This window comes from Sorghum bicolor, chromosome 10 (genome assembly GCF_000003195.3).
Source record: "Sorghum bicolor cultivar BTx623 chromosome 10, Sorghum_bicolor_NCBIv3, whole genome shotgun sequence".
NCBI classification, from domain to species: Eukaryota; Viridiplantae; Streptophyta; class Magnoliopsida; order Poales; family Poaceae; genus Sorghum; species Sorghum bicolor.
In genome coordinates, this window is record NC_012879.2 from 57201383 (window position 1) to 57220227 (window position 18845).

The following is an 18845-nucleotide window of genomic DNA, read 5'->3' on the forward strand; positions in this document are numbered from 1 at the left end:
CTTGTTTAGTTCCAAAAAATTTGTAAAAATGGACGTACTGTAGCACTTTTGTTTGTATTTGATCAATATTGTCAAATCATGAATTAATTAGGCTCAAAAGATTTGTCTCGTAAATTATAGACAAACTGTAAAATTAATTATTATTTTTATCTATATCTAATGCTTCATGTATGTATCGTAAGATTTGATGTGACGAGAAATCTGAAATTTTTTGCAAAATTTTGTGAGAACTAAACGACGCCTAAATCAAAGGATTCGAAATGATCCAAATAAAGACGCTTCTTTCGGTCCATCTTGTCAAAGATGGAATAGTTCAGCCCGCTCGAGAAATTAACGTTGTATAGGGACGGTGTGTTGATGCATGCATTACATACCACACACACACATGCAGTGGCAACAAAAACAGTGTTCCTGAATGCAACCCCTCACCCACAGCAGTCCTCCTCCTCTTCCTGCTGATCCATGGGCGGTGTGGGTCCCAGTGGCAAAGTGGGGCCGGGCCCACGGGTGCTGTCCTTGTGGGCAATCAAATCCTAGATGTGAGAGCAGAGGGGGAAGGATGCATCATGCATGTGGTGGTGGGAGAAAAGCATGACATGACCATTTTTTCAGTGATGGAAAATGGGGTGAAAAAGAGAGGAGGAGGAGGAACAGTGTTCAAAAGGGGCCGGGTCAAGAAAGGCATCCAATGATCCCAGGATAAGCCCCAGCCTGCTTACTGCTGTTTTCTCCATCGAGTTAGTACTAGAGCAGAAGATATATAACCTTTTCCTCCAATGTGATTGAATAATAAACAAACAAATAAATAAAGGGAGGAGATTGCGAGTGAGATTAGGTATCATGATTTCGGGGGGATAAAGTGTGTAGCCTGAAATAGCTACTCTACAAGTAGCTGATTTGTTAATTAGGCGGCCTAGATGGCCTCGAGTGGCACTTGCATCCATCATTACCAAATTCAGCATGAGATGCAGCAGCTTTTGCTTGCTCGCAACACGCAAACAGCATTCGTTCTACAATAGCCCCTTTGCTTCCTTGTTGATCCTTGAGCCTGAAACCAGTTGTGGTGAAGTGTCAACACTGCTTTTTCTCTCCCAATGCAACAAGCATTTGGAGCAAAGCAATATTGACACACCACATCAGACAGTGACATGGACTAATAATGCAATGTCATGCAGATAATATCTTCTTCTGAGTAAGATCCCTTACCAAGGACCTTGTGTGGAAAAGCTATGGAATATGCAGCATGGGAAGCTTCACCTGTCTGAAGAGAGAAGTTCAGATCTGTAGTAGTCAACAAAACAAATAGGCACAGCTGCACAGCACCTCAAATTCTCTCTCTCAAGGAGCTGGCTCCATCATTGCAAGCAAGCTACTACTAAAAAACAAGCATGCAAGCATGGGGCAGTGGCCAATTAATAAACAGTTTAGCCAATAACCAATAATATAATCCAGCAGCAAACAAACACATTTACATGCATGCATGTTCCTGTCGTTGAGCAGTAATCCCCAGTCCAGTCCAGTCCCAGTCCAGTTTCAGGTTAGGATCAGTGATTATTTATATCCCTATGTGGCTAATCAACTACAGTAGTACTTGCAGACACGGAGCGCCACTTAATGATACCTAATCCTCTGAAAGCACCACCAAAAGCAGGGGTCAAACGAATTGATTAGTGGACATATATTGCAGTGGTGCAGGACATTCCGAAACAAAAGCTTGTGGAGCACTGCTCCCACCCCTCGCAAATGGAACCCTAATTCTCAGGCATGAACAGCCGCACGGGTCCAACTAATCATATAGTAATCTGAAGTGACACCACAGCTTAATTAATTCTATCATATATAATACTCCTATATATATCGCAGAAAGCCAGAAAGGCTGATGACCTCTATTTGGACCACTCTGTCCCAGCAGGAAGGGAATTAGGCTGATAACAACAGCCACATGAAGGTCCAAAAGAAAATACTACTATAAAGTAGAATCAGCAAAAATAATCTGCAAAGGTTTATATACTATTATATTAATAAGACAGCATTTGCATGACAGAGACAGTGCACTAATATCATACACCAGCTAGGTGGGCCTGGCCGGCCGGCCTTTGTGATAGACACCAGCAGGGACACAGGTGCATCATACAAGCTGGAGGAGTGCTTAAAATAAAGTATGATTTTTTTTCCTCTCCTGTTTTGGAGTGGTCTAGAGACAGTGATGATGATTAGGAGGGAATCAGTGTTCCCCATGGGGGTTTTAGTTATGGCTGCCTCATGCTCATGCCGATAAAGAGCTAGCAGGAAGCAGGCGCAGCCAAATGCAACAAGCAGGGCATGCACGCCCCATCGCTGCCCAGTGCCCATCCACTGCCGGCCTGCCGCGACCTGCATGGTTTGGTTCCCGGCTGGGCTGACGCCTCTCCAGGAGGCAAACACGCGGCCTGCTTGTCCAAAGCCAAGCTTACTATATTGCATCCTGCACGCTCAGATCAGCACAGTAAGTAGTATATAATCGCTGGGTTTGTTTGTTTAATGGAGACCACATACAGTGATAATGATAATATATATATATATACAGTTGATGTTTCTGACAAATAAGAAGGAAGGAAAGAACTCGCGGGAACAATGTGCAGGTGTTGCTGTTGTGGCGTTCTTATCTGGTATCCATCTATCGTGAGTTCTTCATGAGGTAGCAAGCACTAACTAGCTCAACGAGGCCACCAACGAGCTGGCCGGACATGTGATTAGAATCGGATGATGATGATTAAGCGTTTGAAGATCAGAGAGTGGCGAAATTGGATCGTCTGACCTGACCTGACCTGAGTACCTGACAGATATGTCAAAACGGCCAATTGGATGGAGTAAGTGATCAGGAAAAAGAAAAAGGAAACAAGTCAAGCGTGGGGATCCAAGGCCGTATCTGCTGATGGATGGATGGATGGTGTAGAGGCGGCGAGGCGAGGCGAGCGGAGAGTCAAAAGGGCGTTGAAAAGATGGCGGCAAAGCAACGATAGCTCTGATCCATCGATCCGGCATGATTCGCCTTCTAGTTTCCTTTCCTCTCGCACACAAATTAATTCTCTGAATCTTTAGGCCTCCACAAAAAAAATTGTCATCCGTCTCATCGAATCTTTAGACACATGCATACAACATTAAACATAAATAAAAAAATAAACTAATTACACAGTTTCGTTGAGAATCAGGAGACGAATCTTTTAAGCCTAGTTAGTCTATGATTAGCCTTAAGTGCTACAGTAACATATGTGCTAATGACAGATTAATTATGCTTAATAGATTTGTCATGCAGTTTTCAGACGAGCTATGTAATTTATTTTTTTATTAGTTTCTAAAAACCTCTCCCAACATCCTACCGACGTATCCGATGTGATATCCCAAAATTTTTAATCTCCGATCAAAACAATCCTTAATCTCTCGGCAAACATCCTGCAGCCATCGGACGGATGGGTTCATCTGCACCATGCTGCATGTCTGACAGAAACACCACACGCGACGACACGACACGAGACGCCGGCCACCGGCCACCGGCTAGCTCTGTGCATGTACGTGGCGTTGAAAATGAGACGCCGTTTCTCGCCGGCCGGCCGGCAACGGCAACTGCACGGCGCGCGCGCCGTCCCCCGCGCGCGTCATGGGTTCTCACGGTGTGTCCGCATCGTCATGCATGCCGTCGTGCTGCTCGGCGGCGGGCGGCGCCGGCCGCTCGGCAGCTAGCAGTAGCGCGCCCACGCCTGGCGTGCCGCGTGCGCAAGCTCTAGCAAGCAAAGCACACTAGGATGGGCCAGAGGCATGTCGGCTTTAGCGGCATCTCGATCGTCTAGCTAGTAGTCGTCTGCTTGTGTCCTTTGGCCTCTCTGTCCCCGTGTGAAACTGCGAAGTGCTCCTTGCTGTGCTGCTTCATCGCACGCGTGCATGTCATCAGGCCGCATGGTCCCTCAGCATATACATATATGATATATGTATGTATGTAGGATGCGTCCACACAAAACGCCGTCGGAGTCGGATGCTGGACCATGCCGGCCCAGCTAGCTAGCTGCATTGCGTCTCTGAATGAAACGAGCGAGATCGAGGCCACCCGGGTGAGAATGACAAGACAGATCGATTTGCCCTATTGCTACATGTAGAACACGGCCGGCGCCGCAAGCAGGCACCGGAAGAGCGCGGCGCGGCGCGGCGACGGCACCTACCACACGATCGAGGACGAGGACGACGCGAGGCTGGCAGAGGCAGACAAGCGGCCACGCAAGCAGGTCGCTTAGAAATTAAAAAAAAAAAACCCGCTCGAGTGATATATTATATGAGAGAAATCCAAAAGCGAGTTGCATGCAGGGATAATGCCTTAGGAAATCTGGACACATGCCCGGATCCAGGGCAGGGCCCGGCTGTCCGGCCGGTGCTCCACACTGTCAGCTTGCAACCATGCATCATGCAGAGCAGGCCGCTAGCAGCAGCCAGCAGCATATCAAAACTTGAAAAAGGGGAGAGACTCCCTTTTCTCATTGATTCAATTCATTCATTCATTCTGCCCAAGAACCAGGGATTGATCACCATACGTAGGTATTTTATCTTCTCCCTGCTGGCATCCACACTGCTTTTCCAATATACTATCTTTGTCATATATCCTGTTCTTTGCGCTACCGACTGAGAGTCTCTGACTGATTATTTATATATCATTACAAGCTTGCTGCGTGTGCCCCATGCCATGAATAATTGAATAATAATAACAATGAGCTAGTATATAGCAGATGCATGCATGCATGGATCTTGTTACTACCTGCAGACTGATGCAGTGCTTCAATTCAAACTGCTGTTGTACTATACAGTTGCCGGCTGGACCATCCATGCATCCAGTCCGTCCGGAGGTGCATGATCCTTGCATTGCATTGGACTACTGTTCATCTTCGACTAGCGGAGCGATCGAGCTCTGACCGTCGTCAGCTCCATGGACTGCAGTGCATGTGCGGCAACAGTGCTTGCAGCCAGCCCAGCCCAGCCGGGACTACTACTGTTCCTTCTTCCTCGCTCCATAAAGGAGGAGATGCATGGACAACGGACATGTCGTCGTCGTCTCGGTCTCAGTTGGGTGGTGTGCCGTGCCGTGTCGTGTGCACCCATGCACACGCCGTCGCAGTCTGACGATGAACTGCAGGCGGCGGCGACGACCGTGGCAGCACCAGGCAAGGAAGCATCAGCTACCTGCTCGTCATGCTAAGCCAAAGATTCCCTTCAGGTTCAGGTTCAGGTTCAGCCGCGCCCGAGCGCGTTTTATTATTGACCTGTATTGTATCGGTCAAAGCTGCAGTATGACAGATGCAGATACTAGTGTCATGGAGCTAAAATACCAGCTGCTCCAAAAATATAAAATTTGTGGATAATAAGCCTGGGTATAACGATCTGGGCCGGATTTCGCTGGGCACTCTAGCCTGAGTCTCATTTGAACACTTGAATATTCCTTGGGCTTATTACTTTTGCCTAGATGGAATTATTGAGTAAAGTTGGGCCGGATGAATTTTGTAGAGGAGTCAGCCCAGTCGGCCCAGGATAGGTACGCATCACGTGCTTGCGGCCCGTTATAAGCATGGACCGGGCGCGCTTCACATCTCTCTCACGGTCCAGTAAAATCGTAGTAGGCCCGGTCCATTTTTTCAGATACCTCTCTCGATCTCTCAGGGAAAACTCGGAATCCCTTCCAAAAAGGAAAGATTCGAAGTAGAGAGATACTACATGAGAGTCCTACCAAAACCAAAGTGATAATCCCTACCCTACCAAAAGCGTTGTGACTGCAAGACAAGGTTACTTAATGCATGTTCCCAATGATGGCACGGATTTTAGTTGCTCTTCGTCGTTTGGTTAGCCTCAGATCTCATCAGTCGATTCTTGATGAAATGTCTATACTTTCGGTGCGATGGGTTCAGTGACTGGCTATAGTTTAGGTGTTCACCTAAACGACCATTTGAACTTTTAAACATCGTGTAAGCCTGTTTAATTGGACGTTTAGCTTGTTTAATAGACTATTTAGTCTAAATAATGGCTGAACAGTAAGTGGCCGACCGTTTAGCGTTTAGGAAACATGTTGTGGGCCATAATTCTCGCTTATGTCAAATTATGGGCATGATTATCATGTGACAATTGGATTGGGCCACAAGCAATGTCATTCGGTTTGGCCCGATTCAAAATGAACCTTTAATTGGACTACGCGGAAATGATATGGTGGGTACATAAATTAGCTCATACCATAATTTAGTTGGGCCAAGCCCAAATAAAATAGCCTTTGAAATCTACCCAAATAGAATTATGACGATGCAATTTGTTGTAACGTCTTTGCCACGCCAGCGGCCATGTCACTTGCCACGTGATGGCAGTGGCCTGGTTTATAACCTTATGATGATTTTGAGTATCATTATCGTTTATAACTTGTTTCATAGGAGAATCAAAATTAGTTTCTCTCAAAAAACATTTCTTCAAAAATTCGAATCTCTTCGAAATGTGTCTAGTCTCGTCTCATGAATCACCACATGATGCATGGTTCCCTTCCATGGTTTTCAACATAGCCTACTAGCTACTAAAGTTTCATCCATATTGCCTCTTGCCGATGCATGAACTTTACAAAGTTCACATGAGCTAGGTCTTGTCTTACAACTCTGCCTCACCTTTGCACATACACCATTAAAGAAGATAAAGCTACGAACTTCACGAAGGCATCTTGCACAGAAAGCCCTAATATAAAGGCAAAAGCTGCGTTTTGGATCTTTCACTTCCTGCTGTCATATCTCGTATGAAATTCTAGTGCCAATTTGGGAACCAAACTGACTAAACTAATCTCGCAAAACTGGGTCAGAGCACAAGAGCATGCACAAGATTGGACGAAATGTGAGGTTAGCATGAGGAGCAGGCCATATAGCTTTATATCCTTTCATTGTCTGGCATGAATTCTTCAGTTACTGCCGCCAGCACCAATTTCAGGATGAGCCTCTAGCATTTGGGCTGTCAGAGGCTCAGAGCCGCCTATTCTTTTATGATGAGTATGTGTATAAGCATATCTATACATAAAAGTGAAAAAGGAGAAAGGTGTAATTTGGTTTCATGTACATGTGTGTAAAGCTGAGCTCTTGCTTCTTTTAAAGCCTGGAAAGCTTTGCAATTTGCAGGCACGGTTTGGTCTCGTCTCGTCTGGTGTGGTGGTTACCCCTCTGCATGCTCTAAACATTGCTGGTGTGTGGTGGTCCACATGCATGCTTGCGATGGAGGTATCAGAAGCTCAAAAAGGGCCATGGTGTTCCATTCCTCTGCCACTAATGCATGTTGCTAGTTTGTGGTGCATCATCATGATGCTTGTCTCTCAAAGCTGCGTAACAGGTATGCCGATTTGCTCGACATGTTCTCCAAGGATCACTAACAATCTACAAAGCTAGATTTGAATCCCCTCTGCAGGCATATTCAGTGTCTCACTCACCTGAAGATGCACACCTAAATGTTCCTCCCTTTCCCCCCTTTTTTATATCTCTTTTTTTAAAAAACAAAAAAATCATAGAGATGAGTCATAGATGCATGCACATCTGTTTTTTTAAAAAATTTAAGTGAAAGATTTCGTCTAAATTTCTAGTGAAAGATTTCATCTTTTGGTTATAATGTTGCACCTTCACAAGCTAGTTAGCTCCATGACTGACGACGCCCCCACAAATTGCAGTGGTTATCATGGCGCTTTGCGTAGATTGCTCTCCTGCTCGGCTTCTTTACGCTTCTTTTCAGGAAATTAGCTTGAGAACAAAAGCCCCAGCAGGCTGCCGCGGCGCTGCTCCTCCTTTGCTCGCACAAATGTTGGCGCCGCGAGCTTTTGCCGCCGGTGAGGGGGACACCGGCGAATCATGCGCATCACCGCCGCCCCCCTCGCTCCGATCGTTTCGTGCCTGGCCTGCTCGCGCCTTGTGGGACACCGAATCATTCCCGTCCTTGAGCCTGTCTGTGTGTGTCTGCTCCCCTGCAACTGCAAGAAGCAGATGCCTGCTGGGCTGCTGGCAGTGGCAGAGCTACGCCGCCACTGTTCTTGCTGCTGCCTACCTGAATCTGAAAGGATAACCACATTTTTACCAGATCATCAGTGTTTTAACTTTTAAGTCGTCGTTAACTGAGCTTGTTTATTCATTGTTATTCGATGTTGAGAGCCTTCTGAGTTCAGACAGAGCATAAGCACGAATCTCAGAGCCAGTTCTTCTTGCACTGCTTGATTAATTACAGGTGATGATGCGGCTACGTATTTATAGCCGCCAAGACCAATCGATTACCCTAACAAACTACTAACGCACTTGATCTAGTATGGAGCCTCAATTTTTCACTCTTGAAATGTCTTTTGTCCGTGAATGAAAAAAATCTGCAAAGTGCATGCATGCGCATGGAGTCAAGCTCGACATTTGACTGGGATTCATCATGGGCAATGAATGAGCAGGCATACCTGATCTGCATGCTCTGAATTTGTGACTGACTGACTGATCATAGGAAGAACACAATGGGGTCCAGCAGGCTGCACCCTGCAGCAAAAAAAAAAAAAAAGATGTTCTTTTGAGAAGCAAGGATCTCGGTTTTTTATGCCAGAAATAAGCTGACACACCTGCATGTCTACTTTGCATATTTTCTGATGTGCAGATAGTTTTTTTTAGGTACATGCTGAGCTGCTGTGGATCCATGGAGATATAGCATGATCTCCATAGATCATACATACAGCAGGGAGGCACAGTTGGATTTGGATCTGGGATTTCTTCTCAGGGCAGTAAATTAAATAAACATCCATGTGATTCTGGCCAAGATTTTTCTGGAGTTGTTAAACATGCACGATGTATGTGGCATCTGCAGTCACAATGCAAGTTGTAGCTCACTTTTAGTACCCTAAGCTACAGCTTTAAGCACACTCCACATGATTTGCAGCCTAATCGTGAGCTGCTCCTGAGTTGTAGTGCCTCAAGTTGCTAGTGTTGTTTAAACTTGAGGGCTTGAGGCAGACAGACTATGCTTGGTGTTAATTTGGTCCAAAAAGGAAAAGGTGCCTCATTGCCTGAGATGCTAGAGTGATTAGCCACTTTGATCTGTCTCTGCCTGGTTAGCCTTTTCCATGAACACTGGATTGGTCCTAGACTGTTAAGCTTTCAGGTAGATAATTATTCGTTAGCACATTTAAATTCTAATCGTAGTCGTAACATAGTTGAGTGCCACAGTGCAAAAGCACCAAAATAAAAAACAAAAAAGGAGTAGTAGTGTGAAGTGGAACAGGGAGTATATTTTTCTTTAAAAAAAAACATGAGAATGAAGAGTGAGGAGATTGGAAGAATGAGGCCATGGATCAACCACCATGATGCTCTGTCTACAAAGAGGGTAGCAGAACATAATCATCCCATATCACATGCCTCCCTCCCCTCTCCAAAAGGTAATGCCAATCAATCCATTGGCTACTCACCTGTTGCACACATCATTATTCATCTAACTATCTTATCCTAAACTACACCAACAGCTAAGCAACATAAAACAAAACCTGTCAATTTATTTACCTGCTGGCGGTAGCCACACAATGGTGTAACGACTTAATTTAAAGCAGCCTTCAGTATGCATGCATCAATGCAGGGTGGTATATATATATGAATCAACAGCTTGTTCATGCATGTGATAGGATTAGCAAGCTGTTACACATGATTGTCGCCATTTGAGTACTTCATCATGCGGTTTTCAAAGTTTGACTGGCTACATTTAACCATGCATGTTTATGTATGGTATGGTATAATAAACTATTGGGAAGAAATACTTCACCAGAGTCCAGAGGCAAAATAAAACACCAGTTTCAGAAACAGTTCAGCTTAATCCCTACATCAGGAATTAGTTGGGGATCAACATGTGCAATTTGAAAAGATGCTAACAGTACTTGTTCGTACCGTTTCTGTACCTGCAAACAAACAGTGATACATGCAGACTGAGCTAGTACTAGTATATATACACATGCATACGACGAAACAAAAGCACCAAGCTTTCCTGCTTGTTGGCCTGCCTATATAGCTCCAACGATCGCCTTTGCACATAAAGGTCACCACCCTCCATTTCTCACACACAAAGCTCTCTCGCAGATAAGCCAGAGAGAGATCGAGGATGGACGAGTCGTGGAGGTGCACGATGGGCTCGGTGCTGCCACGGCAGCGGTCGTCGGACCAGCACGCCGCCGCAGCCGGCGGCCACCAGAGCCTGGCCCCCGACGACTTCCGGGACGTGTACGGCGGGCCGCCGCGCACCGTGCTCCTCCGCAGCTTCGGCGGGGAGGCGGCCGACTACAATTCCCCGACGGGCCACCAGTACGCGAGCTACGGTGGCGCCGAGGCCTTCTGCCGCCGGCCGTACCCCGACGGGCGCGCGGCGGCCGTGCCCACTGAGCAGGGCTTCTTTGACGACATCTTCGGCGCCCGTCGGCACTTGAGGTCCAGGTCCAGGTCCAAGTCCAAGTCATCGTCGGCGGTCAGCTCCGACGAGTTCCCCTCCGCCGGCTTCTGCCGGCCGGTAGCCACCGGCGGCAGCCGCGTCGACGCCACGCTCTCCTCGTTCACATCTAGGCTCAGGTAGGACAGAGCTCATTGACAATCGTGCGTGGCAAAAGCTTGACGATCGAAGCACGTGAAAAATGCGTCGTGCGTTACAAAATGCCTTCGTCATCGATCATTAGCGCTAAAGATGATCGTGGCGTTCTTGTCATGGCAGGCCGGTGACGATCCCTTCGCGGCGGTACGACTCGTCGCCACCGTCATCGACGTCGACGAGAGGGGAGTACCAGAGCAGCTTCACGTGCTCGACGGCCGCGTATCCGGCAGCTCGCTACTACTACGGCGGCGACACCAACAAGGCCGCCGGCAGCAGGTCGAACCACAACAGCGGCAGAGCCGGCGGCGGCGGGTCGGCGGCGGCAACGCGGCACCACCGGAACCACCGCGGGGGCAGCAGCTTCTGTTGCTTCACGTCGAACCCGGAGACCAGCAGCAACGCGCCGAGCTTCCGGCAGGCCGCACGCGGCGCGCGGTCACCGGCCGCCGAGACCACCATCACCGACTACTCCGGCGCCGACTACGGGTACTACTACTCGCCGCCGTCCGCCACGTCGTCGTCGCTCTTCACCAACCCGCTGGCGAGGACGCCGCGGCGGCTGGAGGAGGTGGTGATGGAGGTGAGGGAGCGGGCGCCGCTGCTGATGGACGACGGCGACGACATCGACAGCGTCGGCGCCGCTGCGGTGGATGAGGCGATTGCATGGGCCAAAGAGAGATTCTGGAGCCAGGCCCGTTAACCGGACGATCAGGATAAAACATCAACAACGTTGATGATCCGTCAATTCATGGCGTGCCTATGTAATTATGCAACATTCTACTGTATGTAGTATATATAGGCACCTAGTGACCAGGACCAACATTTTGTAACGCTTCATTCATTATGGAAGATTGAATACATTTTCAGTTTGCACGTTATATATCGATCAAAACTCATATAAACAGAAAAGATGACAAAACGTGACTCTTCAGTTCGCACATTATATATCGATCATAAGCAGACAAGATGTCAAAATGCTCTTATTGAAGAGGGAATGGTTAACAGATACTATATGGGTACTATCTTGAGTCTTGACAGGAGTCAACAATCCTTCTCGTATATGGGGTGCAATGCTCCCACAATTATATATGGCTACACAATATCTGGCGATCATTGCAGTCAGTGGCATATATATTTTGTTGCCACATGCAGCCAAAACCACTAGAGCTCCCAGAAATGCAGGGCCATTTCTTAATCCTAAATTTCAGCAATGTTACACAAAACTTGGGGTTTGGCTGTGAAAAGAATGCAATGAACCAAAGTATACAAAATTTTCCAAGTGGAACACTAGGCCTTGAGGCGAGGTTCAGCTTTCCATTCACCTTGCGAACGACAAACACCTTGCTATTTTGTCCTTGTGATGACTCTCTCTGTGATATCAATAAGAGCACGCCTTGAAGTCAGGACATCCTCGTCATCACTGTCTGGGAGGGATTCTATAGCCTTGACTGCACGATCAGCATGTTCTCGTGCGAGCTCCTTTGTCCTTTCAATCCCACGGCTCTTCCTGAGATAGTCAAGGGCCTACAATTCAAAGAAGAAAGTAGTCCATTAAGCTTATGGTCCTGTCCTGTTGTTTTCTATTAATGCTGTTACAGAAAACATGCACTTTGAAGTGTGCAATGACGTGATGCTAAATCCAGCAATTAAATGCTCAACATGCAATTAGCTAGCTATGAGAACCAATAATATTTGGAGATAACAACTGCCAGAGATCAAGTAAATGATTTACGCTGTTCCTCAATATCCAGCTAAACTATTCAAGTAAGTCCAAATAAAAAGCCTGTTGCATTGTACCAGTAGAAACTGTATTTTATAGGTAAATGAACAATGAAAAATGAAACCTGCTCACAATCTAAAATAACTACTTACAATTTCAATGTTTGCAGGATTATCAAAACCCCGGTCAACAACTTCTTGTAGTTGCGGGAATTCCTCCATCGCATACAGCATGGGGGCAGTAATGACTCCCTGCATAGTGAATACCATTATATAATAGATATATGCCATCAAACAGAAATTGTGATTTTTGTGTTGATACAAAAGCTTTAGCCTAATCATATCTCACATCTAATTTCAGTAGGCTTACCACAGAGAGATGAACAACATAGCTCATTATATTATATACTAATCTAGACAACGATAATCTTTTCTACACATCAACAAACATGTAGCAGTAAAACAATTTGTGCTAGATGACGCAGTATATGCATATTAACCAAGGAAGATTTTTTAACACAAGGCAGAAAAAAAATTATAGATCTTCCATAAGTTCCTAATGAAGTCTGCCAAAACTATTATGATATCATATTGACTTAAAGAAAGATAAATGTATATTTCAGATGACAAATATGATTACATTTTGAGTCACTGCAAAGTAAAAAGAATGAAAAAACTTGGGTTGTTATTCTCACATGGCGAATATCAGACAATGAACCCTTCCCAAGGGATGCAGAGGTGCCGGTGAAATCAAGAACATCATCAATTAACTGGAAGGCTAGACCCTGCATAGCACCAAGTTAGCTAAGCTGTCGCCAAGTTTACAGAATTAGCTTGTAAGGAAATGAATTCAAGAAAAGGAATGGGTAATGCAAAGATGTTTTACAAACCAGGTTTCGACCATATTCGTATGCAAGCACCGAGACCTCAGCTGTGTGCCCTGCAAGAATAGCAACAGCCTTGCAACTATTTGATATCAATGATGCCGTTTTGTAGTATGTCTTTTGCAGGTAGTACTCCATGCTGCATTTGTAAGAATCCATGTCAGAATTTGCTAATAAAGACATCGACAAATGGACAGAACAGAGTAAAACAAAAGTAAAAAAAAAATGTGCAAGAATTTCACACTGCAACTCTTTGCATAATTTTTTTGATCTCACTAACAACTAAGACCATGATAGAGAGAACACATTAAACCTTCGTCGTTGCTCTCTGCTTGTAGAGATCTGCATAGTTTCACCAGTAACTAGATGTTCTACAGCAGTTGCCATTAGAGAAACCACCTGCACAGGCAAGGTAGAAACCAGTTGGTGGTGCTAGACAACTTGCAAATGGGCACGGTAACCACAAGGATAGATCTAGAATTACAGCACAAGATAAGCATGGTTATGCTACAGAAGAATACCAAGGATATAGAATTTAAGATCAGAACAAGTGCATGAATGAGATCCATGAATTGAGTCTAATGGCATCCATAGAAGCAACTGATATAGCATATAACAACTGTAATTTCCCTTCAGATCAGAAGATCAAATAAACTAAGCAAATTGCCTATTCTTGAAGATTGCTAAAAACAAATGAATAAGACATTCCAATTTACCTCTGTATTCCCGAGTGCTGCAAGTGCCACACATGCTCTAGACAGCAGGAAGTCACCAGCCAACACAGAAAGCTGCAGACAGAACATTCGATCAATACTGATGTCAGGCAATCTCAACTGTAGAAAACTCTCCAGTTTAGAAATAGAGAACCACAGAGAAAGCAGTTTTGAGAACACATATCTTAACACTGCTGCCTTAACAAAAAGAATGGTGCTTTTGCTATTCTATAACTTTAAGATGAGAGCGCCAGCTAATTTAATGCTTATCAAAATATTTGGATTTCTAAATATCCTAACTTCATATTAACCTGGAACCAAATGTAGAAGCTTTTATTTGCCTGCTAGAGCACGAATGTATACCAGTTCACTGGAAGCTAAAACTTTTCATTTGGACTTCAAACTATTCAAGTAGTTAGCCTCAATGCACGGGAGTGATACAGTTAGTATAATGCACGTGTGAATACCTTGTTCCCCATGATGAGATTCAATGAACTGACGCCACGCCTAGTATCAGCATCATCAAGAACATCATCATGCAGAAGGCTTGCAACCTGCAGCAGATAAAAAGATTGAGGAAAAAATAGAATAGCAATGTGTCGTTCTGAAGGACAGCCACAAAACTAACATGAATCATTTCAGTTATCTCTGCAATGTTCTGTTGCCGTGTGCGGAGTTTATCTGCCAATATACTGAGAACTCCGCCTTCTGTTGATTCTGACAAAGGGAATTTCAGAGCTGATGCCATGAGCAACAATACCTGCCAATACAAATTAGAGCATTAGAGACACAAAAGATCAGGAAGAGAAGAGGCAACAACCAAGAATAAATGACAATGTAGTCATTCGTTCAAAAAATAATCCAGAAATTGAGGAGTTACCGTAGGTCGGAATCTTTTTCCCTCTGCTCCCACCTTGAAAAAGTACTCGGCTGCTGATGCCAGTTTGGGGACCTGGAAATGTAATTTTGAAACACCTTAGGGGTGAGAGAATGGATTTTTTGGCAATCGCTAGATCAATGAAGCATCAAATCATCTTTACTACCAGTATCCCACAGGAGTACTACAAAGATGACTGGATGAGTTTTGGTGAACAGGATTAACTGCTTACTGACCTCAGCAGCCACCATTGATCGTAACCTATTTGCAAGAAGTGATAGCTCATCGGCGACCAATTCAAATGGATCTTGCTGTTCCTGAGAACACGAGAAAACTAATACACTTCAGACTATCTTACAATCAAGAAATAACAAATACATTATATTGTCCTTCACTAGCTTTCACATTTCAAACAAAATAAAAAAACTGAGGAATATATTCAGAACAGGTTAAGATAAGATAATCTTTGATTCATTTCAAAACAACATCAAAGCATTATTGTCTTTCTTTTAAGTCCATGCAACATGATGGTAAATTGCCAAAGGCAAGAGACTTGGTCCCTGGAAACATCAAATAAGACAGTTTACATGATGAAAAGGAAATCAATTTGCACTGTTCAAGTTTCAGATGATCTACAGAGCATACTGTGTTGTTTGTCGTATTAGTTTAGTCAAACTAGGAACAGTATCCTAGTACCTGGCTGCATATTAACAACTGACAGACATTTTATCCTTTTTGTTGATCTGGAGATGGAGGAGCAACATTTCTTCAAAAAGGGAGCATATTGGGTCCATGACAATCTTTATCGAAGCATGTTCATATGATACTAATGTGCAGAGGTAGCATCCAAGATAGGCTAACGATGAGAAGCCATCGAGTGACAGTGCATTAGAAAAAGGATACCCACAGAGCTACAGACAAGAGATGTAATAGTAACAAGCCGCAGTCAACTGAATAATGTGACAGCCCAGTGACTTACGTTCTGCATTCTGCATTTATACGTCGACCATCATTTCATACTTTATTTGTTAATTATTATGACCTACCCTAACCCTTTTATCAAAATCAAAAGAAAGAAAAAGCCACAAAGTGATCATTTCACGCTTAATGAGCAGCCCAAAACGAATGATTACAAAGATAAGGCCTCAAGTACCTGAGCTCTTGAAGCCCCATCCTGGCGAACCTGGTATTGGGCATCATGCAACCATCTGGAGCTCACGAGAGCAGCTCCTCTGCAACCAACCACCTACTAAACGATACAAAACGTACAGAGCCTGTATCAGCACAACGGAAAACCCAGACGTCTCCCATACCACGTACAATACGGCCACATATGAAGGACCGGTTGGTATCCCCTGTGACTAACGGGGCTAGGAAGCGTATTAAACAGGGCAAACTAGCGCGAATGCGATCACTAGCAGGAGCGCGACCCCCGCACAGTTTCTAACGGGGCGCGGCATTAACGCAAACACATAGCGGGCGGTGCCTGGCAGCTCAGCCGCCAGCCAGCGCCATCCAGCAGGGCACCGGTGGCAGAGGGTAAGGTACGGGAGGGGAACGGGGGAGTGGACCTTGCTCCGAATCTGAGAGGCGAGGGGCATGTGGTGCCGCCCCAGGAGGCCAGTGCTAGCGGCGGCCGACGAGGTGGGCAGGAGCCTCTGCGCCTGGGCCGCACCGCCGCCGCCGCCGCTGGTCGCGGCCAGCGCGGCGACGCGGCGCGCGAGAGCCCACCGCCACGACATGCTTCGGTCGCTCCCGAGATCGGGGGAGGGAGGGAGGGAGATGAGCTTGGAGAAAAAGTCAGAGACGAAAGGGAGGGCGGCGGCGGCCGCTCGGTTTGGGGGCCTTGGAACGGAGGCGCCACCCCACCCCACCCGTGGCGTAGAGGAGAGTTACGTGGATGCGCCCGTTCTGCCACGTCTGGTGGTGGAATGCGCCTGCACGCAAAGGCCCAAGCCCACGAGGGGACTTTTACACATGTTTTTCCTACTACTTTTGGTATATGGTATAAGGCCTTGTTTAGTTTCTAAAAAATTTTGCAAAATTTTTTAGATTCTCCGTCACATCGAATCTTTAGACGCATGCATGGAGTATTAAATATAGATAAAAATAAAAACTAATTGCACAGTTTGGTCGAAATTGACGAGACGAATCTTTTAAGCCTAGTTAGTCCATGATTTGACAATTTTTGTCAAATACAAACGAAAGTGCTACAGTGTCGATTTTGCAAAATTTTTTGGAACTAAACAAGGCCTAAATTTGCAACTTTGGTAAGTTTGTTTTTTTTTATATACCTTGAGCGGTTTTGTCACACAATCACACCCATGTCACGCGCCAAAGATGTTAATTGGACTTATTCGATTTGATAGTTTAGGTAATTGGACTTATTTGATTTGATAGTTTAGACTATCTCTACCAAGGGCGTGTTTGATACGAGCCAAAATCCTTTAGCCATGCTCTTCAGCTACAACTTACCTTGTTTGATTCACTTGGCTTAGTTTTCAGCCAGATGTGTGACATACAAATTCCCTTCACTCTCTTGGCTCCCAAAAAATGCAATGAAGGTCCATTTCAAGGCGGCCAAGCTCACATGAGCGCGTAGTAGCTCAAGATGGCAACGGCTACCTGAAACTCGAGTACCCGACGGGTTTTACCCGATAAAGAGACAGGTATGAGATGAATTTTCTACCGTGGGTACGTTATTGGGCAAAATCCTATACTCATCGGGTATGGGTGTGGGTGTATACTACCCATACCCGCCTACCCGCGGGTAAAAGATACCTACCAAAATAACTAGCCACCCTTGTTATTTTAGCCTATGTAATCTATGAATTTGGTCTAAATCCAACTAAACTCTCCTAGTATATATATGAATTTGATGTTATTATATGAATATTAGTTTGTAACTTGTTGGAGGCTTAGAATGATTTATTTTTGCGCGTGAATGTCTAATGTTTATATGTAATTTTCGGGTATACTATCGCATGCGGGTTACCCGTCGGGTAGAATTTAACCGCGGGTACGGGTTTGGGAGCATTTTTCTACCCGTGTACGGGTACGGGTAACCCGACGGGTAAAATTTAGACTTAGCAGGTGAAAGCCCTAGTTTGGTTTTGGATAATTGATGAAACCCTAGTACTAACCTCTATGCTGAGTATGTGTAGACTTAATGAGGTTGGTACATGCCAAGTGATGGAGCAAGAGATGATCATGGTGATGATGGTGATGACCATAAGATGATCAAGTGCTCAACTTGAAAAAGAAGAAAGAGAAAAACAAAACCCTATGGAGATCAAGGCAAAGGTATTGCTTAGGGTTTTGGTTTTGGTGATCAAGACACCATAGAGGGTGTGATCACATTTGGGATAGATAGCCGTACTATAAAGAGGGGAATTCTTTGGCTAAGCGGTTATCAAGTGCCACTAGATGTCATTGTTCTTGTGCATGCATTTAGAACCTAGTGAGCTAACTTAACTCCTTCGAAGAAAATGCTTGTGAAAATGCTAACACACGTGCACATGTTGGTTTACACATTGTGGTGTTGGCACACTTTGAGAAGGAGGTGGAGTTTGAAGGGTAGTGAGAGGATGGGTTCCTCTCTCCCTCCCGCAGAGCTTGCGAGGCGGGATTCGGTGCTTTTTGAGAAAATAAAGTGCTTATTTTCTATTGCGCCGGTGGGAAAGTTGGAGAAGTCGCGGTGAGAAACACTCACCGGACGCTGGCCCAGAAGCACCGGACGTTGTGCCTGTGCGTCCGGTGTGTAGGCAGCCTGGCTCAGTTAGGGTTAGGCACCGGACGCTAGGCACCGAACGTAGTTTGGAGCGTCCGGTGGTGTGAGTCCGGTGTCCTGAGCGTTTTGCAGAGCTCTTTGAGTTTAAGTTCGGTGGTGTGCGTCCGGTGACCTCACGAACTTACAGACCTCTCTGTGTTTAAGACCGGTGTGCACCGGATGCGTCCGGTGCCAACTTAGGAGCGTCTGGTGCTCTACATGTTACCGTTAGACTCTGACACGTGGCTGACTTTGGAGCACCGAACGCAGGT

At 45.5% G+C, this 18845-nt stretch overlaps 2 protein-coding genes across 3 annotated transcripts; one reads left to right on the top strand and one right to left on the bottom strand.

Annotated features, from left to right (window-relative positions):
* On the top strand, positions 9638–11511 carry LOC8083209. Its single transcript, XM_002437402.2, has 2 exons — positions 9638–10592; positions 10732–11511. The coding sequence occupies exons 1-2, from the start codon at positions 10132–10134 to the stop codon at positions 11309–11311; spliced, it is 1041 nt and encodes a 346-aa protein (XP_002437447.1). The 5' UTR covers positions 9638–10131; the 3' UTR covers positions 11312–11511.
* LOC8061614 (solanesyl-diphosphate synthase 1, mitochondrial) lies at positions 11579–16677 on the bottom strand. Of its 2 annotated transcripts, none has more exons than XM_002438807.2 (12): positions 16376–16677; positions 15958–16050; positions 15041–15121; positions 14808–14879; positions 14556–14687; positions 14395–14481; positions 13931–14002; positions 13528–13613; positions 13221–13353; positions 13026–13115; positions 12484–12582; positions 11579–12135 (listed from the first exon to the last, which is right to left on the bottom strand). In XM_002438807.2, the coding sequence occupies exons 1-12, from the start codon at positions 16544–16546 to the stop codon at positions 11956–11958; spliced, it is 1296 nt and encodes a 431-aa protein (XP_002438852.1). In that variant the 5' UTR covers positions 16547–16677; the 3' UTR covers positions 11579–11955. The 2 variants fall into 2 exon arrangements, with proteins under 2 accessions (XP_002438852.1, XP_021305998.1); XM_021450323.1 differs by having other exon boundaries at positions 15958–16053; positions 16376–16439.